Source organism: Sphaeramia orbicularis, chromosome 24 (genome assembly GCF_902148855.1).
Source record: "Sphaeramia orbicularis chromosome 24, fSphaOr1.1, whole genome shotgun sequence".
Lineage (NCBI taxonomy): Eukaryota > Metazoa > Chordata > Actinopteri > Kurtiformes > Apogonidae > Sphaeramia > Sphaeramia orbicularis.
In genome coordinates, this window is record NC_043979.1 from 41,195,146 (window position 1) to 41,220,468 (window position 25,323).

The 25,323-nt window shown below is 35.8% G+C and overlaps 1 protein-coding gene across 4 annotated transcripts in view; it reads left to right on the top strand.

The window, feature by feature from the left end:
• wasf1 (WASP family member 1) overlaps positions 1-25,323 on the top strand; it is a 247,721-nt gene that overhangs the window by 152,944 nt on the left and 69,454 nt on the right. For all 4 annotated transcript variants that reach the window (XM_030127872.1, XM_030127871.1, XM_030127873.1 and 1 more), the window contains exon 5: positions 13,429-13,546. In XM_030127872.1, the coding sequence (XP_029983732.1) occupies positions 13,429-13,546 (118 nt within the window). The remainder of the gene's footprint in view (positions 1-13,428; positions 13,547-25,323) is intronic.

Here is a 25,323-nt window from a genome sequence, read left to right on the forward strand (position 1 = left end):
TGGCTGTTTTATGTCTTGTTTGTGTCACCTGCCTAGGGACTGCAGATGAAAACTAGTTTTTTTTTTTTTTTTTTTACTAATTCTGGCATATTTACATGGGCGTATTTTTATACAGCAATGTTCATAAATGTGCATGGTCCCTATTAAATAAACCAATAAAACTAAAATAATAATGATAATAATAATAAACCCCGCCCCTCACACGTATTGTAGCTTATTTTGGCATCGATCCAGCTGATGTCATCATGTCTATGCATGTGCTGATGTCAGCATATCAATTGCCTCTATATATATGCCAAGTTTGAAGTAAATTGAAACAAAATTGATGTTTTTGTAGACATTTGAAATTTCGCCCATTTTAAGTAAATGGGAGACAAAAGATTTTAAGAAGTCATTAGAAAAATTGGAACTTTGACCTACTGTTCCCAAAATGTAATCACATCTACTCTGGGTCACTGGCAATCTATAAACTCAATTTGGTATGAATTCAACCAATAGTTTTGCTGCTACAGACATTTGAAATTTCACCCCTTTATAAGTAAATGGAAAAAAAAGAAGATTTTAAAAAATTAATAAAAAATTTGAACTTTAACCTACTTTTCCCAAAATGTTATCACATCTATTCTAGGTCACTGGCAATCTATAAACCAAATTTGGTATGAATTCAACCATTAGTTTTGCTGTGACAGACATTTGAAATTTCACCCATTATAAGTAAATGGGAAAAAAAATTAAATTCATAAAAAATTTGAACTTTGACCTATTTTTCCCAAAATGTAATTACATCTATTCTGGGTCACTCGCAATCTATGATCAAAATTTGGTATGAATTCAACCAATCCTTTTGCTGCAACAGACATGAAATTTCACCCCTTTATAAGTAAATGGGAAAAAAAAAAGAATTTAAAAATTAATAAAAATTTTGAACTTTAACCTACTTTTCCCAAAATGTAATCACATCTATTCTGGGTCACTGCCAATCTATAAACCAAATTTGGTATGAATTCAACCAATAGTTTTGCTGTGACAGACACTTGAAATTTCGCCCATTATAAGTAAATGAAAAAAAAAAAAGATTTAAAAAAAATTCATTAAAAAATTTAACTTTGACCTACTTTTCCCAAAATGTAATCACACCTATTCTGGGTCACTTGCAATCTATAAACCAAATTTGATATGAATTCAACTAATAGTTTTGCTGCTACAGACATTTCAAATTTTGCCCATTATAAGTAGATGGAGAAAAAAAAAGATTTTAAAAATTAATAAAAATTTTGAACTTTAACCTACTTTTCCCAAAATGTAATCACATCTATTCTGGGTCACTGGCAATCTATAAACCCAATTTGGTATGAATTCAACCAATATTGTTGCTGCTAGAGCGTTAAACAAAGAAACACAGAAACAAACCGAACCATAAACAATACCCCTTGCCTCCCCTTTGGGGGGCGGGGTAACTAGCGCATTGACCCATGGGTTCTAGATGTGGTAGTTTTTATGCTGTTGTGTATTCGTGCATGCTGTACCGCATTTGTCCAGCAGTCACCGCCAAAACATTCTGGCCAAAGCAATGTGATTGGAAGGCTGTTGTATTCCAAAATTACTAATATCTCCCAAAACATTAGTCCTATCAACATGCCGTTTTTGCTAGTCTGTTCCTTGACTGAAAATGCATAAGTATGACAAACTGCAGCAGTCAGCTCTGTACAGATTTTGTGTGAATCCCCAGACACACACACACATATAGAGGCCACCTGGTTTTTATAATATAGATGGCCCCTAAACCCTAAAATCTCTCAGCGGTTTGGTCTGCTTGTGCATTTCTGAGCGCTCCTACTGTAAGTTCACCTCAGGCAGATTTGTACATCTTTCTCACCAGACGTTTTTTATTGCTCTTGAGGTTGAGCAAAGTGAGCGGAGTGATGGGGGAGTCATCACCTGAAGATGAATAATCCATAAAAAAGCTCTGCTGGCCAACACTCCTTCCATTTTTTTTCTACCTTCTCACCCTGCTGCTCTCTGTCTCGTTCTTTTCCCTTTTACTACCTTTTTTTCTTCCTCTTCAAGCTCATTACGAGACCTGTCTGTGTCCAACACTTTCACTCTGAAGAAACCGCTTACAGAAGGTTACAGGCCAAACAATGCCTTAATGTTACGTGTGTGTGTGTGTGTGTGTCTATGTATCGTCATGTACACTTTAGAAAGGAAAGTGCAGGTGTGGGCCGTGGTATTTAAATGTGCCGTGGGTGTGTTTTTAACCTCAGGGCTTTGACATGGCCTTAAAGTGAGGAGCAGGTGTGGGTGTCTGCCTTATTGACTTTACTTCCTGCCGTTGCTGTAAATGTCTTGCTTTGTGCTCGCTGAAGGCTACACCTTAGTTATTTCTACAAGGGGGTTAGTGCTGATAATTAAATTAAACATAAAAATTCCTTGTTAGCGTAAAGGTCACCTCTTAAACTGGCTTCAGTAACTCTCCTTCTACAGTGGTTTGAATCAGCGACACAATTACAGTGTGTCTGTAAGAGGCTAAAATGTGGGTGCTTCTATGAAATTGGTCCTTAAAAAAAGGACAGAGGGGCTAAAAATTTAAACAAGACAATAGACTAATGCACAGGTGTCAAACATGAGGCCCGGGGGCCAAATCCGGCCCGCCAAAGGGTCCAGTCCGGCCCTTGAGATGAAGTTGTGAAATGCAAAAATTACACTAAGATATTAATGATCAATGACCAATTCAATTTCAAGTGGGTCAGATCAGTAAAATACTATCATAACAATCTATAAATATTCACAACTCCAAATTTCTTTCTTTGTAAATGTAAATATTTTCATGTATTTACACTAAAACAAAGCTTAATTTCACAACAAAAAAAAAAGAAAAAAAAGTGAATAACCTGAACAAATATGAACAACCTGAAATGTTTTATGAGAAGTACAATTTTAACAATATTCCACCTGATATTAAATATTTTGTGTATTTGTAGACCCACTGTGATCTGTAAGTTATAATGAAGACGTGAAAATGATCAACTGAAACATAACATTGTTAAAATTACACTTATTTTTTCAGTTTGTTCATGTTAATCACATTGTTTGAAAGGACAGTTTGTAGATGTAAACATTGTCATTGTTTAATTCTACTTATTGTAATACATAGAGAAAATTTTGAGTTGACTTTATTTCTTTATTATAATATGATTTTATTGGTTCGGCCCACTTCAGATCAAATTTTGTTGAATGTGGCCCCTGAACTAAAATGAGTTTGAGACCCCTGGACTATGAAGCCAGTTTAGAAGCACTTTGGGTCTATTTTAAAAATATTTACTGAGATAAAAGAGAAACTATTTTCTCAGATAAAAACATTTTTATATTATTTTTGTACAAAAAATCCGTATGTAACATGGTAAAAAAAAGGACACGAAAATTACATGTTACTGTTTTTTCTGAATATCTTTTTAGTCTTTCATAAGTACATTTTGGGAATCAAACTCATTATGCGAGGCAGAGTGTTTCACAAAAATGACCGCTGTTGCAAAATCACTCACAATTTATGTGTTTAAAGGAGTGATGTTTTTGCTTTTTTAAATGGAATTATGCATTTTCAAACATTTCCCTGGGGTCTACATAACATTTACATTTATGCATTTGGCAGACGCTTTTTTCCAAAGTGACTTAAAGGGGAAAACCAATCAAATCAATCTATCAAATTTTATTTATATAGCGCCAAATCGTAACAAAAGTTATCTCATGACACTTTACATATAGAGTTGGTCAAAACTAGACTCATAAACTGTAAATGCTCTGCTTGGGTCTGAATTCTTCATTAATTCAACTCCACAGGTCCATCTTCAACCCTATTTCTGAGTAATGACACCAGAAAGGTGGTTTTGAGCGCTGGCCCTTTAAATGCAAATGAGGCACTTAAAGCCCCACCCCCTCCAGGTTGTTGCCTGTGCTGCTCTGTCCTGTTCAACCAACAACTGAACATTTTAGGTAATCTGCTCAAAGTTTGGACATATTTTCAGTTTTTACTACAACGGCTGCTGCTGACAAACAATTATGTTGTACTCTGAGAAATGTTCGTTGGAAGTCTTGACCTTATATGTGCAAATGTCGTGACGTAACTAGTTATAGACGTAACAAATTAAGCAGGAATTAAAACGAGTTGTAGAAATCCACTCGATTTTTGCCCAAATGAATATAAAGATAGCTTTGCAGCACCTGGAGGGTTCAAATTCAACCTGTATGAACTATTAGGGTCCAAATACACAAATAAATGAATCAAAGACTAATAAAAGTGGGTTTAGCAAAATATGACCCCTTTAAGTGGGCAGGTTCTGCATGTAACGCAAGTGGACACGATGGGTTACACACAAAGCCTGGAATAAGACTGAGATTCATGAAAATCTGCATGTCTGGATTAGAAAAACCACGAGGATCCTTAAATTTAACAGTGTCTTTTTTTATAGCGCTATATAAGACCATTTACAGCCATGTTTTCATATCAAATGCACTGACACCTAGGGATGGGAATCGAGAACCGGTTCTTTTTTGAGAACCGGTTTCCAGTAGCTCGGTTCCTTGGAATCGTTTACCCGCCTGCTTAACGATTCTGCTCATCGATTCCACCTTCGTTGTGCATGCGCGATGACGTCACACGTACGCTGCATTGTTTTGGTCAGAACGTAGCCAACATGGTGTTGAGGCAGAAACGGTCTAAAAAGACGACACCAGGTCCAAACAGATGACACCAGGTCCACTGGAACACTTGCAAAGTTTCCAAGGCAAGGCAGCTTTATTTATATACAGTCTACTCTCGTTATATCGCCAACTTCCGTTCACGGCCAAATTGGTGGTATAGCGAAAATGGCGTTACAACGGGTTGCGTCCATAATGTGCATGTCTTTACTATATGATGTCTATGCTGCCTCCGTTAACCCGTTCTAATTGCATTTCTAAATAAATCTTGATTCTGTTATGTTGTAAGGGATCATTTAAAGTGGGGAAACATTTTAAGCATTATTATACCGTGTCAGGAAATGACACCCCATCATCTTGAGGCTTTGGCTTAATCCCACGTCCTCTTCCCGACATCCTGACCTACTGAGTGTTCTGCGATAAATGAACGGTGGCCGTTCCGTTTGTTTCAGTGCATTGTTAAAATTTATGTGTACTCGATGGCAATCACGCTGGCGGTATAACGGTCGGGAAATCAATGGTATAAGTGTTGTTTGTGCATGGAATCCCTCCAATATCCTCAAACATTTGTCCACAGCATGTGAATCATTTACAGGAATGTCTCGTATTTGACACGCTACCTAGCGGTGCTTGTGAATATAGCGGCAGAGTGAACGCCGGGCCAGTTTCGGTGTGGGCAACAAACGTCATAACTCCTCAAACACAAGTTTCCGAAGGTAAGAAGGGAAAGGAAATGAGGTGCACAACAACGGGAGACAAGCCGAGCCGAGTCGAACTGGTTCCACACAGTAGAAATATGGCAATAGAGGAATTAGTAAAACGTCTTTAGTTTCACTTTCACTGCCCCCCCCCGAACCAGGCCCGGCGCCATCTGGTATTATTATTTGTGCATACTGTATATGGTATATTTTCTACGCAGAGATGGAAATATAAAAGACAGTTAATGCAAACACACCCGTTTGTACTCTCTTATTCCCTCACCCAATGAGAATCGATAAGGAATCGGATCCATAAGCAATATCGATAATTGAATCGGAATCCCATCCCTACTGACACCTAAGTAGCTTTTCCTGTCCCAATTTTGGCTCCAATATTTTTATTAAAAATCCATTAATTCTGGGATGGCTTAGAGCGAGAGTATAATTTTTTTTTTGCATTTATCTGAGGTCATCATTAGGTACATCCTGGGGGGAAATATATCTAAATTTCTCTTTTATTATTCAGTCTAAAAAGCCAGTATGATACCAAAATGACCCCAGTTTCATAGAAGCACCCATGTACAGTATAGTGAAATGTATTAATCATGAGTGAGGACATCATTTTTCTGCCTCTGTTGGCAGTGACAGCAGTGGCTCAGGGCTTCATGTTTGTTGGTACGTCTGTCTGTTCCATTCTAATGAATATGACGTCTCCTTAAGGGAAATTTCTTCACACTTTGGCATAAACATTTACTTGAACTCAAAAGTGAACTGATTAGATTGTAGAGACTGAAACATTTCACGCACTAATTATAAGTTATGTGAAAGTTGTGCAAATGACTGATTGAACTAGTCAGACTTTAACCCATAAAGACCCAAACATCTACTGATCTAAACTGTTTAATACCTGGTGATCCACTAATCCTATCAATACATGTAAATAATTGGTGTAAAATACAGTTGGTCATCTTTTCATGGTCATCAGATATGACCCATTTGGACGTTCAGAGGCTCTGTAGTTACCATGGAAACACCGTCATCTTCTACAACACTGATTCACCAGTAAAACCAATGGAGTTGGATCAATGACAGTGGATGGAGACACAAGGTTTTATGCTCAGATAATGATAGATTTTGTTGAAAAAGTCACTTTTTCTTCAGTTTTCTCTTTTTTTGTATGATAACCCTCAAATGTAATCATAGCAAGATGATTATAGTACATGAGCAGTTTATTAAATATCGGAAAATACCCGATTTTCACTGAAAAAATGCAAAATGGAGAGGATAATATAACGATAAATGGAGATAAATCACTTTAGAAAGGTTAAATGTTGAGAAAATAATTTGGGAACTGATACAAAAGTAGCACTGGGTCTTTATGGGTTAAAACTTTTTTTTTTTTTTTTAATAAACTCCTTTGAAGTAAACACTATATATATGATAACAATTATTAGTACTATTATTATTATTAGTCCAATGGCCCAAAGACTATTGGACTATTGGTATTAGTTGGCGTCCGTCCGTACATAGACAATTTTTCAAGAATGTTCTCTGAAACCGTCAGAATGACTTGATATTTGTTGTGGACCATTTTTGGGGTAAAGTCTATCAATTTTTTTTCAAAGAACTGGGAAATAATGATTTTTAAATTTTTTATGAATTTTTTAAAATCCACATTGGTTTATAATGGGACACATTTCAAAGTGCTGTAACTTAAAAACAGTTGAAGATACTGATATAATTACTATTGGTAATAGATAGAAAGTCACATATGGGCTTTCATTTGGTGCCATGACCTTTGACCTTTAGTGACCTTGAAACATCAAACCCAAGGTCATCTAGGTCCAGATTTCTAGAAACTTCTTCTCCAAAACCATCTGCCAGAATCTTTTGAAATTTGTGGCAGAGGTTACTTGGGGTAAGGTCTACCAATTTTAGTCAAAGAATTGGGAAATAATGATTTTTGAATTTTTTATGAATTTTTATTTTTTTTTAAATCCCCATTGGTTTATAATGGGACACATTTCAAAGTGCTATAACTTGAAAACAGTTGAAGATACTGATATAATTACTATTGGTAATAGATAGGAAGTCACATATGGGCTTTCGTTTGGTGCCATGACCTTTGACCTTGAAACGTCAAACCCAAGGTCATCTATGTCCAGATTTCTAGAAACTTCTTCTCCAAAACCGCCTACTAGAATCTATTGAAATTCATAGCAGAGGTTACTTTGGGCAAGGTCTACCACGTGTGTTCAAAGAATTGGGGAAATATTGATTTTTGAATTTTTTACGAATGTTTTAAATTTTTTAAATCCCCATTGGTTTATAATGGGACACATTTCAAAGTGCTTTAACTTGAAAACAGTTGAAGATAATGATATAATTACTATTGGTAATAGATAGAAAGTCACATATGGGCTTTTGTTTGGTGCCATGACCTTTGACCTTCAGTGACCTTGAAACATCAAACCCAAGGTCATGAATGTCCAGATATCTAGAAACTTCTTGTCCAAAACCATCTGCCAGAATCTTTTGAAATTTGTGGCAGAGGTTCCTTGGGGTAAGGTCTACCAATTTTAGTCAAAGAGTTGGGAAATAATGATTTTTAAATTTTTTATGAATTTTTAAAAATTTTTTAAAATCCACATTGAAATGTGTCCCATTATAAACCAAAGTGCTATAACTTGAAAACAGTTGAAGATACTGATATAATTACTATTGGTAATAGATAGGAAGTCACATATGGGCTTTCATTTGGTGCCATGACCTTTGACCTTGAAACATCAAACCCAAGGTCATCTATGTCCAGATTTCTAGAAACTTCTTCCCCAAAACTGTCAGCCAGAATCTATTGAAATTCATAGCAGAGGTTACTCGGGGCAAGGTCTACCACATTTGTTCAATGACTTGGGAAATAATGATTTTTAAATTTTTAATGAATTTTTGAAATTTTTTAAATCCCCATTGGTTTATAATGGGACACATTTCAAAGTGCTATAACTTGAAAACAGTTGAAGATACTGATATAATTACTATTGGTAATAGATAGGAAGTCACATATGGGCTTTCGTTTGGTGCCATGACCTTTGACCTTGAAACGTCAAACCCAAGGTCATCTATGTCCAGATTTCTAGAAACTTCTCTCCAAAACTGTCAGCCAGAATGAAATGAGTTTACTTGGGGCAAAGTCTACCACGTTTGTTCAAAGAATTGTGAAAGATTGATTTTTGAATTTTTTTATGAATTTTTGACATTTTTAAAATCCCCATGGGTTTATAATGGGACATATTTCAAAGTGCTATAACTTGAAAACAGTGGAAGATATTGATATAATTACTATTGGTAATACATAGGAAATCGCATATGGGCTTTCATTTGGTGCCATGACCTTTGACCTTGAGTGACCTTGAAAAGTCATATGCTGTTGGACTACAGGAGCCTTGGTCCTATTTTTATTATGCGAGTGTGGACAGACATGTATTGAAGATGTTACTTGACTGATGAACCTGTCTTTTCTTGTCTTTTGTGTGTTTTTGTGTCTTTTTCCACATTTTCTTTTCTTTTTCATCTCGCGTCTCTTCTCTCTCACTCTCCTACACCATATACGAAGCCTAATGATTTACACAATCACTCCTGCAGTGCGCACACAGACACCAGCCTTCTCCACCCTTGCCTTATCCCATTGTTGAATTGTATTTTCTTTTCCTTTGTTGTGTTGCATATCATTAAACTTTCTGGTCTTTTTTTGAAGCTTCTCCTTTTCATGTTCTCTGTTCTGGCTCTTGTCTGTGTCATCATCGAATAATTGCCTCCCAAAGCGTGGCTAAAAAGTGGATGAAGCCAACTGCCCATAAGTTTGAGTTAAGGTTCAAAGTAGGATTGTTTTTTTTTTGTTTTTTTTTTACCATTGAATAGACAGAGTGAGTCACTTCTGAATCCATTTCATTTTAAAGGGAATCCTGAAATACTTTAATATTTGAGGATCACAGCGTTGCATTAGATTGCACTGAAACATATGTGTGTACTTTTAGGCCTTTATTAAAACACTGATCCTAACAACACGAGAACAGAGCATCTTTTACACGTACACTATTCTCTGGAATAAATACGTTTAGAAACAGAGACTAAAGGATGTCATCAGCAGGGCAATTTAACCCCATATGTCTGTACACTGACATCTAGACAGCATGTGGTGCATTTGCGTAGGATAATTTTCTTGTCAAAACAGACCTCGGACACGATAACTACCCGTATCTGTCAGAAATATTCCTTTTTTTTTTGAGGTCCTGCTCCCTAGTCAAAACCAAACACAAAGGCAACTGTAATGAGAGTGAAGAAGAAAGACAGAGGAGCAGAGTTGAGAGAGAATAAAGAAACAACAAAAGCTATTATTCAAATGGTTAATAAATAATAATAAATGGATACAGGAGGTCAGGACATGAGACGAGGAAAAGGACTCAAAGTTTTTGTCCTTGTTCCTGTCATTTTGAGCGTTGTCTTGTTTCTGCAGCGGGAAGCGAAACAGTAAAAAAAATAAATTAAAAAAATATATATATCAGTGCTTGTCCACACGATAAAAACCCAAACAGCTACTGGTGACCAAAAGCATCTACTGATCTATGATGTTTAATACCTGTTGATTCACTAATCCTATCAATACATGTAAATAATTGATGTAAAATACAGTTTGTCGTCTTTTCATGGTCATCAGATATGACCCATTTGGACGTTCAGAGGCTCCGTAGTTACCATGGAAACACTATCATCTTCTACAGCAGTGATTCACCAGTAAAACCCATGGAGTTGGATCAATGACAGTGGATGGACACACTGGTTTTATGTTCAGTTAACAATATATTTTACTGAAAAAGTCACTTTTTCTTAAATTTTCTCTGTTTTTGATGTAACTTTAATCTGAGCTTTTATGAATGTTTTTATGATCAGTAAATTAATTGCAGGAAATTACCCCGATTTATACTGATAAAATGCAAAATACAAAGGATAATATCATAATAAATCTGAGTTTTTATGAACATCTACATGGTCAGTGAATTAAATATAGGAAAATACCTGATTTTTTTACTGGAAAAACATGAAATAAGGAGGATAATATTACAATAAATGGTGATAAATCACATAAGAAAGGTTAGATTTAGAGAAAATTTCATTGGGGAACTGACATAAAAGTAGCACTGGGTCTTTATGGGTTAAAGACACTGCTATAACTAAAGTAGGGCCTTTTAATAGTACATGGCCAGAATACTATTTATATTCACTGTGTGTGCTTTGTACAGGTTATTTTTTATCCTGTGTTTTTTTTACACTATATTGTTTTTATAGCATTTTTAGCTTTATATTATATCTGTATCTGTATTTCGTTTTTAAATCGTCAACTGCTTCATGTAATGTCCTATTTTTATATTCTGTATTTACTGTTGTCTGTTTACCTGCCCAGGGACTGCAGATGCAAATTAGCTCTTTGCTAAGTGTGGTGCAGTCGTGTGATTGTACATTCTCTGTCAAATAAACAATAAAGTAAAGCAAAGTCAATACTTGTTATTAACCCATAAAGACCCAGTGCTACTTTTGTGGCAGTTTGCAAATGAATTTCTCTCTATATTTAACCTCTTATGTGATTTATCACAATTTATTGCAATATTATCCTCTTTAATGTTTTTCCGTAAAATAAAATCAGGTATTTTCCTATATTTAATTCACTGATCATGCAGATATTCATAAAAGCTCAGATTAAAGTTGAAACTTATATTAGAAATTGAGAAAACTGACAAAAGGGACTTTTTTAGCAAAGATATAAATAACTGAACATAAACTAAGTGTCTGTGTACTGTCATTTATCAAACTCCATGGATTTTACTAGAGGTAGATATATAATATATCAATATATCAGGCCGATATATAGTAGTTGTTTTTTTTCAATATCAGCCTTAATTTAAAAAAATAAATAAATACATTTTATCAGTTTGTTTTTTTTTCCTTTTTTTCCGATATTTGATCAGTAGTAAAAATGTTATCAGATATTTGATCAGGCACAGGTGGGGGCAGCACTTGAACTTTAATCGGCTAAAATTTGCTTAGAGGTCTTATTTATGTCTTTGTGCATAAGAAATCAATATAAGTGAATCCCCAAAGGAACTTTGTGTTGGTAAATACAAGTTATGCAAATTTACAGGATTTCAGTTCTGTTCAACATGTTGATGGTCATATGAACTATGTTTTCAGCTCAAAAATGTCCAATTTCATCACAATTAATGCTATATTTTCATGTCACAAATGGCCAAGTTATATTTGAACTGAATTTACCTGAAAAACAAATATTCTATTCTTTTAGATTCCCCAGTTTTTCTTACAAGATTCTATCCTACATATCAGGTTTTATTTTTACAGGTTGCAATATGGAGTATGGTGCTGATCCATCCTGCTTATGTTACGCAAATACATACATTAAGAATGGCACACGTCACTTTTGAAATCAACAGTTTTCTAATAATAAACATTTTTATAAAGAAATAACAATTCTATATTGTTATATACTCTTTAGTATGATGATAAACTATACAATAAATAATTCTGATCCGAGTTTTTGCACAGGGATCATTAGTGGAAACGGTGACATGGCTGCCGAGCATCAGTATGATGGGATCCACAACAACCATGTCACATCTGTCCACTGACACATTTTGTGTTTTTGTTCAGCTGTTATTGTTTTAGATCCACAATACTAACATTTATGAATAAGAGGAGAATTAGCAATAGTAAGTATAGAAGTTTATTACTAATAAAGTACTGGTACTGACCAGAGCATCATGGGTAATGTCATGTCCGTCCACCAGCAAAAGTTTTCACATACACGTGCTATTCCAAATCCAATATTTCTGAAAATAGAGCTTCCACTGTCAAATAATATTAGTAGTCTCTGCACAAATGGATTAGCATTATTTCAACACAGTTCTATGCATTTCTTACAACTTTTTTTTTTTTTTTTTTTTGACAAAAATGGCCACTCATTTGACCCCCTAAGGCAGGGGTGTCAAACTCATTTTGGTTCAGGGGCCATATTCAGTCCAATTTGATCTATTGTGGGCCAGACCAGTAAAATAATGACTTAATGACCTATAAATAATGACAATTCCAAGTTTTTCTTTTTGTTTTAGTACAAAAAACCCCCAATTAAATTATGAAATTATTTACATTTTACAAAAAAGATGTGAATAACCTGAAAAAACACAAATTTCATTTGAAAAATTAGTGTGATTTTAACAATATTATGTCTCGACTTATTATTTATACATGTACGTTACACACAATGTTACATAAACATTTGTTAACAGGCAGATAATTGTTAAAATTTTAGGGTTTGGAACTAAAATTTGAACAATTTCTACAATATTCCATCTCTTATTAACAAAACTGCAGATCACAGTGGATCCATAAATGCACAAAACATTTAATAACAGGCAGAATATTGTTAAAATTGCACATTTCGGGTTGTTCATCTTTGTTTTTATTTATGTATTTATTTGCATTTTATTGTAAAAGAATAGTTTTGTAAATGTAAATGTTTTCACAATGTAATATTTTTTTCACTTAAATTTTTTCCACATAATTTTTCACAAAGAAAATTCATAGTTGTCATTATTTATGGGTTATTGTGTTGTTATTTTTACTGGAGATCACATTGGTCTGTATGTGGAACCTGAACCAAAATGATTTGGACAACCTGGACTGTTTAGGTTAATTTTTGCACTTTCATCCCACGGGCCGGAATGGAACCTTTGCCCTAAGGAAATTTTAGCCGTAATAAATGTTATAAGAGTACCATATGTTCATGTATTAATAATTTCATTTATATTGTTGCATAAAAATCTTAATTATCTGAGTGTTTCTATTGTATTTCATGGTCAATCTGCTTTTAATTGATGTACTATTACTGTTAATGTGATTTGTTTTAGTTTCTCCACTTTATTTATTCTCCAGTCAAATGTGATTAAACATGTATTTTGTCCATCTATAGGGATGACGGGAAGGAAGGTCTCAAGTTCTACACCAATCCGTCCTACTTTTTCGATCTGTGGAGGGAAAAAATGCTGCAGGACACAGAGGACAAGAGGAAGGAGAGGCGGAAACAGAAGGTATGTGTGGAAAATTATTAGCATAGAGCCACAATAATGTGCATTTAACACCTTGTTCATGCATCCGTTCTGGCCAGCGCTGACTGATTTGTGGCTTCGTAACCAATGGGATGAGTCCGTTGCCATTTAGGTTAGTGCGTAGGAAGACGCGCAGCCAGAGTGAAACAAGACGCTTCCTGCAGCCTCCGCAGAAACAGATTGATGCTTGAATAAAGTGACAGAGCAAATCATGATCCACCGTCCTGGCTTCGTATTACATGGCCTTGTACATTCATTAGTTATCGCTCATAGATTAATCAGCTCTTCCTCCAGTTGACCCTCTTACTTATTACTTGTGTGATCATTAAATCTAATTAATGGGAACATCTGCTCTTCACTTGGCCCCGCTTGAGACATTATAGCGCCGCGTGTCGTCTCTCTAGCCTCTGTGCAAACACACAAAAACAAATTAAACCAGTCGCCTCTTTGACATTCATAGACAGCCCCTCTGCCCCTTAAACGCAGCGGTGAGCCCCCACTCGGATGCCAGGGTTTCCCACCCTCTCCTACAGGAGCTCTAATCAACACCGGCTTGTGTTTCCCTGCGTGCAAAGCAAGGCATGCTCTACATATTGTCCCCTCGCAGTCAGTCAAAGCTTATTACAGTCATGTCAAGGAGGAATATGGCAGTGAGTGTTCATGTGAGTAACGAGGTTATAATTTGATGGTTATGGGGGTTTTTAATGGGGTATGTGCGGACAGGGGGAGTGTAGCCAAGAACGTACAGCAAAAATGGAGACTATTTACATATTGGTGTGACTTTAGCATCCTTCAGGGTTTATACGGGTGTGTGAAATCTTCGAAAATGCTTGAATTTTAATGTTTTCAAGGTTTGAAAAATGCTTAAATTGGAGTTTAACCCTATAACGCCAAATTTATCATAAGGCCTTTCATTACAATTAACCCATAAAGACCCAGAGCTACTTTTTGTTGCACATCCAAAATATTTTTTTCTCTACTTAATTGATTGAGCACCATTTATTATAACATTATCCTCTGTATTTTGTTTTTTCAGTGAAAATCAGGTATTTTCCTGTATTTAACCCTATAACTCCAAACGTATCGTACATGAGTTTTGAAGCATGATCAGTGTGATATTTTTTTTCTTGAAAAACCTGATGTATACAGTTAGATACATGCAATACATAAGAGTCACAGTTTTATAGATTATGCCTCATAATATAGACTGTCATCATTATCGGTTTTCACAATTTGATGTTATTTGCATCTGCTGAATCACATGTCAAACAAGGCTTTTCATTACAATTAACCCATCAAGACCCAGAGCTACTTTTTGTGGCACATCCAAAATATTTTTTTCTCTACTTAAGTGATTGAGCACCATGTATTATAAAATTATCCTCTGTATTTTGCATTATTTCAGTGAAAATCAGGTATTTTCCTGTATTTTATCAGATTTTTTTGTTATTATTGTAAAATATAGGATTCATTTTACAGGATTTTTACCATGTACGTTGCTGGTCCTGAGTGCTGATTTCATTTCATGTATATACTACATGTAATGACAATAAAGTGAACCTTGATTTAACCCTATAACACCAAACGTATCATATTTGATACATGAGTTTTGAAGCCCTCCACATGATCAGTGTGATTTTTTTTCTTGAAAAACCTAATGTATACAATTAAATACATGCAATACACAGATAATCCACCAGGGGGGAGGAATTCATTCACCTGAAGCCTTTCCAGTGACACTACAAGATTGTTGTTAATGAAGAAGGAGGCAGAAGAATTACCAATTTGTTAGACATGTTTGTGTTAAATTATGTTTTTGTTTGTTCAAAAATAATATTTGAGCTTTGAGACCCAGTGTGTATCAAATATGATACAAAATTTAAACTCATGTATGGAAATTGATATTTGGAAAAAAAAAAAAAAAAAAAAAAATTGGGGGGGTGGGGGGGTGGCCTTGTTCAGAAGGACCAATAAAGGCTCCAGTTTTAAAGAACTGGTTCAGGCTTTACAGGGTTAAGTGCTTGCAATTCTAACTCTGATGTGATATATTTGTTTATTTTTTTAATATTAGCTCTACCAGGTTAGATGTCAAGCCAAAGCATACTTACAGAGAGGTGATACATGATGAAAAATAGAACTTTGTGTCATAAAAGAAAGTAAGTGGGCGCTCTCAGGTCGACTCCAGGTCCATTTTTATCGAGTGTTTCTGAAGAACACTAAGTGGCTTCCCTTTTTTTTGGGTTAAACTTTGTGTTCTCCTTGAATTTCTAAACTTTTTATTATTATGAAACATAATTTTAGATCTTTATAGCATAATACAATGTACACTGTGATAAAAAGTGAAAAAAAAAAATTTATGAGTATATATATAATCCTGTAGATATGTATTTTACCCCAGCGATAAAGTGCTGTGTTGGAAAAATTAGAAAATAACCCTTAAAAGTGCTTGAATTTGACCTTAGTTTAGTTTTTTTGTCTTTAAACTTTAAAATAAAAAAAACCCCACAAACAATAGAAGCAAGAAATCAATTACATATGCACCCATCAACGGTGATTAATCACTGAAAAAGTAACGAAATACAGTAAGTTTAACATAAATGTACATGTGTATTAAGTCATAATACACAGTAGAGAAGGGACAGAAAGAACTGAAAGCGCATCTCCTCGAACCCTGATTCTTAACTATATTTTTTTTAACGCAATTTGTACATAATGCTAATTTGCAACAGTAGACAGATTTTATTTGTTTCAGAAGGTTAATACAGCGGCTTGTAGCTGAGGCTCATTCCAATGATTTCATTCTAATTAAAGCCCCGGGTGGGCTCGGATTGTAAAACCATGTTCATTTCCCTCTTCACCACATGGCAGTGAGACAGACCCCATGGAAAGGCCTAGAAGACATTCACAGGGAGTAGGATGGATTAGAGGAATTACACACACATATTTGTTGGTCTGTGTAACCATCACGGTAAATAAATGGGGCCTGGGTGAGGATCAGGGTAAATACAGTGAATAGAGTTCATGGAAAACATACAGCTATTGAAAGGGTGAAGACGAAAAATAAAAAGTTATGAACACTCATAAAGCATTGATAGAGATGTTTTTTATTATGTCTTTATTGCTTAGTTCCATCCTGTAAATTCACCTCATTATTAAAGCTGTGCACGTCTATTATTATACAAGTAACAGTGTTGATAAGCCTAAAATAACTTTACAAGTCCATGCACGAAGGGAGGTGTATGTTTATGGCACCAGCAAATGTGTTAATGATTCAGAAATGAGAATAATTCACCTTCTTTTACCGTCTTAAAATTCTCCCACACTTTAGATTTCCTGTCGAACATATGGAGTTAATTAATAATGAGCCAAACAGACACTTCCTGTTGAGATTTAAGGCTTTATTTTGTTTTTTGCTTTTTTTCAGAAATGTCAGTCGGTTCATCCGTGATTTATCAGAAATGTTTTCGGCTCAGACAGACGTTCACTTGGGCTAAAAGCCGAGGAGATTGATAGTCTTTTAGTGTCATTAGGCAAAAATTCCAGAATTACCTCTCAGCGTATTGTAGTTCAACTGATCTGAAAGGACATGAGAGCTCTGCATGTACTCTGTGCCTGTGTTTTCAGGCTGGAGAAAATCTACCCTGATATACAGTCACGGAAAAAATTATTAGACCACCCTTGTTTTCTTCAGTTTCTTGTTCATTTTAATGCCTGGTACAACTAAAGGTACATTTGTTGGGACAAATATAATGATAACAAAAATAGCTCATAAGAGTTTAATTTCAGAGCTGATATCTATCCGTTTTCTATGGTTTTCTTGATAATAACTAAAATCACTTCAGTTCTTACATCACTATCTATGGCATATTACTGACAAAAGCAGTGCTTTTAGGCATTCCATGTTTTCTTTTCTGTCTGTTTTAGTCACATGATACACACAGGAGTTAGGACTTGATTGCATAACCATTTTTTTTGATGACTTTTGATGGTCTAATAATTTTTTCCATGACTGTATGTAATTACTAGTGCTGTCAAACGATTCAAATTTTTAATCCGATTAATCACAGAATTGCTGTGGATTGATTTCAATTAATCATGATTAACCCTTTCATGCATAGTGGTCACTACAGTGGACAGCTATTCTACAGTTTTGTTTTGTTTTTTCTATACATATCTTTATTAAAGTTTTAAGACACTACATATCTTTTCTCACATGAATTGGTAACATTATGTAGATCTCTCCTGATCCTAAACCCCCAGAATTACAAGCCCTCCCCAGAGTTTTCATACAATTTATCAGTAAATACATGTTTCTGTGCGTCAAAAATTAAACGTGTGGTGTCCAGCTGAGTGGACATTTTTGCAACTTCATGAAAAATAGGTTAATAAGATTTTTTTTTTTTTCATTATTATTTTTTCATGTATTTTTTTTCCAATTATTTTTCTTTTATTTATTTGTTTTGATTTATTTTTCAGAAGAAAATTTTCAATCGCATTGTTTTTTTCATGCCTAAAGAGGAATAAAAACACTCAGGAAAAAATTTTGAGTAAGGTTCTCATAATTCGTGCATGAAAGGGTTAAATATCATTCATTTTTAATTTATATTAATCGTTTAATTTTGCATGAGCAAACAGACTCAAAAAAGAAGGGAATATATTTGCACTTATTGTTTTTATTAAACACCTTCAACAGTTTTAACAAAACAACTTGAAACAACTGTTCCGTCTTGGTTTTTTTGTCCTCATATTTCCATCCAGAGGGCCAACGTGCTGTTTAGTGTCTTCCATCTTTATGGGTTGGTTCTGCTGCCTGTCAGCACCGGATCAACTGCCCATTTGCGCATGTGTGATGCTAAAAGGCAAAGACACACCAACCCGACTGCTGATCCTTGCCAAAAAGGTAAACTGACTGATCAGTCGGGTCCCGTCTCCCAGACAGTCAAAAAAGTGTGAAGAACACATCAAATCGACTACCAACCTCAGCATACGTTCTGCGCGTGTACAAGACGTAAAACCAGAAAATCTCTCTAGACCAAAACCCAGAGCTCACTGTCGTCAGTCATTGTTGTCAGCAGAGAGTGTTAAGTAGTAAAGAAGGGTTGTTGTTGTTGTACTCAAACGGATGGCTAGTAATAAGAAGATACTGGCGTTGTCAGCTCCCGGGCTTCTTCTTGTGGAAGAAGAAAGATGTCGCAGGTGAAAACTAAGGAGAAATCGCACTATGCTAACAATGCTAACAGTCATGGAATGAATGAAGTCCATAGGGAACACTGACTGGCACTCATTCAGATACAATATGAGCAGTGAACGGTCTATTATAGAAGACAATAATAGTGTGAAGTACCTTGGCATAGCTGTAGTCACATGGAAACTTCTCGTTCACTGATTTGCTAGTCAAGCGCTATCCCTCCACCAATCAGATTGGTCCGACTGAACAACAGGAAGTGGTGGATTATGTTATGTTGGTTTATGTTGACATGTTAAATTGGCTGAAAAGACTGGTGACGGGATTAATGACGACCGATCTCGCCAGACTGCCCGACGATGTCCGACCGCCAAAAATCGGGTTGGTGTGTCTTCGTCTTAAGGAAAAGATCCAAATTGTTAACAAGGAGGGAAGTTTATAACATTACAGTTGTCCCTCACTATAACGCGGTTCACCTTTCACGGCCTTGCTGTTTCGTGGATTTTTTTTAGTGCAATTTTGCATGCTTTTTTTTTTTTTTTTTTAACAGCATATGAATGTGCATTGTGTTCTGCATCCTGATTGGCTAAGGGATTGTAGACCATTGTCAATCAGTCTCCTGTACAGTACAGAATGTGTTCGGCTTGCCAAATTTACATAAACGTTCGATCGCTAGCAGTGTGACTCTGAAGTGCCGACAAAACGACGATGAAAATAAAGCTACTTCGCGGATTTCACCTATTGCGGGTTATTTTTTAGAACGTAACCCCCGCGATAAACAAGGGACCACTGTATATCTTGCTCAAACTTCATCGGATTTGATTCTAATTGGTTGGTGTGTCTTCGCCTTAACTCTACTTGGACAACCTCCCCGAAAATGCGTTGCCAGAGACGTTCAGAGTCATTCTGTGCTGCAGATGGGTCAATTGCATTAAAATTTTTAATCTGATTAATCATGATGATGGATTAATCCGTGCCAATGCATTAATTTTGACAGCCCTAGTAATTACTGATCAGATTCTGTCAAATGGAATGTCCAACCGAGTCTCTATCAGGAGTAGCATATAGTCTTTTGCATCTCAACATTAATAGCATTTTAAATATTAACGATCATGCACACAAACCCAGATGCGTGTGCACACAAAGAAGAAGAGCAGGATGTACATGGATGGTGATGTACTATGCAGCCTTGAACTCAGACGTCTGACAGACTGTACCAGCTGTCAGTCAGGGTGATGCCATCTAAGAATTGCTGCCAGTGCACTTTATGCCAAGACGGAAAAAAATCCAGGTTTACCTCACTTTCTGTCATTCCCGAAGTCTGTCCTGCTCATCACTGACTTTTTTTTTTTTTTTTTACTCTTTAAACTTCTGTTCTGGCATCTTCTCCATGCCTCACATTTTTGAAGGTCATGTCTCAGAAATTGGGCACTAACAGAGGGAAAACCTCCAACTAATTAAAATAACTCTAAAGCTTCTGATTTACGTTGTAGTGTGGCAGGTTCATGTAGGAGATGACTAAGCGGAAGACACTTAAGATAAGGAGCCTCTGATAGCTTTAATAAATACAGATACGCTCATGTCTGTGGGGAGCTCTCGTTGCTTGTTCTAGACTCCTTAAAGTTTTCCTCAATACATCACGCTTGGATTCACTGAACCAGAAAAAAAGATTTGGAATCCTTCCACTGAGTAGCAAAGGAACCGATAGCAGCTGGTGCACACAGAGTTCCAGTCCAGGTGAAAATGAAGGAAAACAACAACAATCCCATTACCCATATTGGACAGATGCTTCATATTAGAATAAATGACACTAGGGTTGGACAAAATATATATCACAGTAACACTTTCTCACAATACAGTTCTGAGAAACAAAGAAATTGTTTTGAAAAAATAATAATAATGCTGTATTTCATTGCATTTCTTTAACCCTTAAAGACCCAAACAGCTACTGGCGACCAAAAGCATCTACTGATCTATAATGTTTAATACCTGTTGATCCGCTAATCCTATCAATCCATGTAAATAATGGGTGTAAAATACAGTTTGTCTTTTCATGGGCCATCATCTTCTACAACATTGATTCACCATTAAAACCTATAAATGACAGTGGATGGACACACTTGGTTCATGTTCAGTTATTGATATCGTCACTGAAAAAGTCAGTTTTTCTTCAGTTTTGGCACTTTTTGATATAATAACCCTCAACTTTAATTTGAGCTTTTATGAACATCTACATGATTGGGTCCAGTTCTTGGGCAGGTTGGAGGTTAGGGGTGTATGTGTGTTGGTTAGGGCAGTGTTTTTCAACCGTGCGGTCGCCTGGAATTCAAATGAGGTTGCCTGAAATTTCTAGTAATTGCTAAAAATTTAAAAAAAAAAATAAAATAAATAAAATAAAAAAATTAAAAAAAAGTATTATATATGGTGAGTTGAGAGGGACAATCACAATACATAAAAGACATGACAAATTGAAGCTGAAACTGAAGCACTGTGGTACTGTTTATCTTTCAAATGTTGATCCACTAATTCTATCAATACATGAAAATAATTGGTGTAAAATACAGTTTGTCATCTTTTCATGGTCATCAGATATGACCCATTTGGACGTTCAGAGGCTCCGTAGTTACCATGGAAACACAGTCATCTTCTATGACACTGATTCACCAGTAAAACCTATAAATGACAGTGGATGAATGCACTTGGTTCATGTTCTGTGATTGATATTTTTGCTGAAAAAGTCACTTTTTCTTCCGTTTTTGAAGTTTTTTATAGAATAACCCTTAACTTTAATTTGAGCTTTTATGAACATCTACATGATTGGGTCCAGTTCTTGGGCAGGTTGGAGGTTAGGGGCGTATGTATGTTGGTCAGGGCAGTGTTTTTCAACCGTGGGGTCGCCTGGAATTCAAATGGGGTCGCCTGAAATTTCTAGTAATTGATAAAATTTTTAAAAAAGTACTGTATATGGTGAGTTAACAGAGACAATCACAATCCATAAAAGACATGACAAACTGTGAAGCTGAAACTGAAGCACTGTGGTACTATTTATGTCAAATGTTGATCCATTAAACCTATCAATACATGAAAATAATTGGTGTAAAATACAGTTTGTCATCTTTTCATGGTCATCAGATATGACCCATTTGGACGTTCAGAGGCTCTGTAGTTACTGTGGAAACACAGTCATCTTCTACAACATTGATTCACCAGTAAAACCCATAAATGACAGAGGATGGATGCACTTGGTTCATGTTCAGTTATTGATATTTTCGCTGAAAAAGTCAGTTTTTCTTCAGTTTTCGCAGTTTTTCATATAATAACCCTCAACTTTAATTTGAGCTTTTATGAACATCTACATGATTGGGTCCAGTTCTTGGGCAGGTTGGAGGTTAGGGGCGTATGTGTGTTGGTCAGGGCAGTGTTTTTCAACTGTGGGGTCACCTGAAATTTCTAGTGATTGATAAAAATTTTAATTTTAATTTTTTTTTTTAAAGTATTATATATGGTGAGTTAAGAGACAATCACAATACATAAAAGACATGACAAACTGTGAAGCTGAAACTGAAGCACTGTGGTACCATTTATCTGTCAAATGTTGATCCACTAAACCTATCAATACATGAAAATAATTGGTGTAAAATACAGTTTGTCATCTTTTCATGGTCATCAGATATGACCCATTTGGACGTTCAGAGGCTCCGTAGTTACCATGGAAACACAGTCATCTTCTATGACACTGATTCATCAGTAAAACCTATAAATGACAGAGGATGGATGCACTTGGTTCATGTTCTGTGATTGATATTTTCGCTGAAAAAGTCACTTTTTCTTCCATTTTTGAAGTTTTTTATAGAATAACCCTTAATTTTAATTTGAGCTTTTATGAACATCTACATGATTGGGTCCAGTTCTTGGGCAGGTTGGAGGTTAGGGGCGTATGTATGTTGGTCAGGGCAGTGTTTTTCAACCGTGAGGTCGCCTGGAATTCAAATGGGGTCGCCTGAAATTTCTAGTAATTGATAAAATTAAAAAAAAAAAAGTACTATATATGGTGAGTTAAGAGACAATCACAATACATAAAAGACATGACAAACTGTGAAGCTGAAACTGAAGCACTGTGGTACTATTTATCTGTCAAATGTTGATCCACTAAACCTATCAATACATGTAAATAATTGGTGTAAAATACAGTTTGTCATCTTTTCATGGTCATCAGATATGACCCATTTGGACGTTCAGAGGCTCTGTAGTTACTGTGGAAACACCGTCATCTTCTACGACATTGATTCACCAGTAAAACCCATAAATGACAGTGGATGGACACACTTAGTTCATGTTCAGTTATTGATATTTTCGCTGAAAAAGTCAGTTTTTCTTCAGTTTTCGCAGTTTTTCATATAATGACGCTCAATTTTAATTTGAACTTTTATGAACATCTACATGATTGGGTCCAGTTCTTGGGCAGGTTGGAGGTTAGGGGCGTATGTATGTTGGTCAGAGCAGTGTTTTTCAACCGTGGGGTCGCCTGGAATTCAAATGGGGTCGCCTGAAATTTCTAGTAATTGATAAAATTTTTAAAAAAGTACTGTATATGGTGAGTTAACAGAGACAATCACAATCCATAAAAGACATGACAAACTGTGAAGCTGAAACTGAAGCACTGTGGTACTATTTATGTCAAATGTTGATCCATTAAACCTATCAATACATGAAAATAATTGGTGTAAAATACAGTTTGTCATCTTTTCATGGTCATCAGATATGACCCATTTGGACGTTCAGAGGCTCCGTAGTTACCATGGAAACACAGTCATCTTCTATGACACTGATTCATCAGTAAAACCTATAAATGACAGAGGATGGATGCACTTGGTTCATGTTCTGTGATTGATATTTTCGCTGAAAAAGTCACTTTTTCTTCCATTTTTGAAGTTTTTTATAGAATAACCCTTAATTTTAATTTGAGCTTTTATGAACATCTACATGATTGGGTCCAGTTCTTGGGCAGGTTGGAGGTTAGGGGCGTATGTATGTTGGTCAGGGCAGTGTTTTTCAACCGTGAGGTCGCCTGGAATTCAAATGGGGTCGCCTGAAATTTCTAGTAATTGATAAAATTTTTAAAAAAAAAGTACTATATATGGTGAGTTAAGAGACAATCACAATACATAAAAGACATGACAAACTGTGAAGCTGAAACTGAAGCACTGTGGTACTATTTATCTGTCAAATGTTGATCCACTAAACCTATCAATACATGTAAATAATTGGTGTAAAATACAGTTTGTCATCTTTTCATGGTCATCAGATATGACCCATTTGGACGTTCAGAGGCTCTGTAGTTACTGTGGAAACACCGTCATCTTCTACGACATTGATTCACCAGTAAAACCCATAAATGACAGTGGATGGACACACTTAGTTCATGTTCAGTTATTGATATTTTCGCTGAAAAAGTCAGTTTTTCTTCAGTTTTCGCAGTTTTTCATATAATGACGCTCAATTTTAATTTGAACTTTTATGAACATCTACATGATTGGGTCCAGTTCTTGGGCAGGTTGGAGGTTAGGGGCGTATGTGTGTTGGTTAGGGCAGTGTTTTTCAACTGTGGGGTCACCTGAAATTTGTGATGTTAAAATGGGGTCACAAGTCAAAAAAGGTTTGGAACCACTGTGTTAGGGGGAGAGAGAGAGAGAACCAGGATATACTCAGGCCAAACGGGGGATAAACCAGGAGAGTTTCGGTTCAAGGGGAACTCACCTGCTGGAAGGTGTCCTCTGAGCAGCCGCTGAGTCCGAGCAGGAACAGGTCCAGCTGCTCCAGGAATTCAACGTCTCTTCCAAAGAGTCCTAGGTCCACACCAGTCCATTTTCAGACTCGTCATTTCAAGTTACATTAAGTTTTATTTCTTCCTTTTCTTTTCAATCTCACTTCTCCTGTTGATCAGACCTCCTTCCAGTCTCCCCTTTGTTTGAGTTTCCCTCCTCCACACAGCTCTCAGGTGTGTCTGATTTGTAACTTTCCCCTCCCCCTCCTTACCAGTGATGTCACTTCCTGATCTCCTGCTTCCTGCTACAATGAATTAAATATAGAAAAATACATGATTTACACTGAAAGAACACAAGTCACAGAGGATAATATTAGAATAAATGGTGATAAATCACTTAAGAAAAGTTAAATGTAGAGAAAAATGTTTTGGAACTGCCACAAAAGTAGCATTAGGTCAGGGTTAAAATACTCAATATAAACACCTAAATATTCTATCAAAATGGAAGCTTTATAAAGGTCCAGTGCGTAAGATTTAAAATCCATTTCTTATAATGGTATAGTTTTACATTTTAACCCTTTCATGCATAGTGGCCACTACAGTGGACAGTTACTCTACAGCTTTAATCTTGTATATTCATGGGTTTTGTTGTTTTAGTTCCATATCAACCAACACAGTGGACACTTATGCATCATCTCATAAACTGCAATTCATACCATTATTTTAACTTTGCTGTTTTTGGTTGGTTCTTGAGTGGAAATCAATTGTTAATATTTATTTTTTGCATATTATCTCCATGAAGTGAGTAAT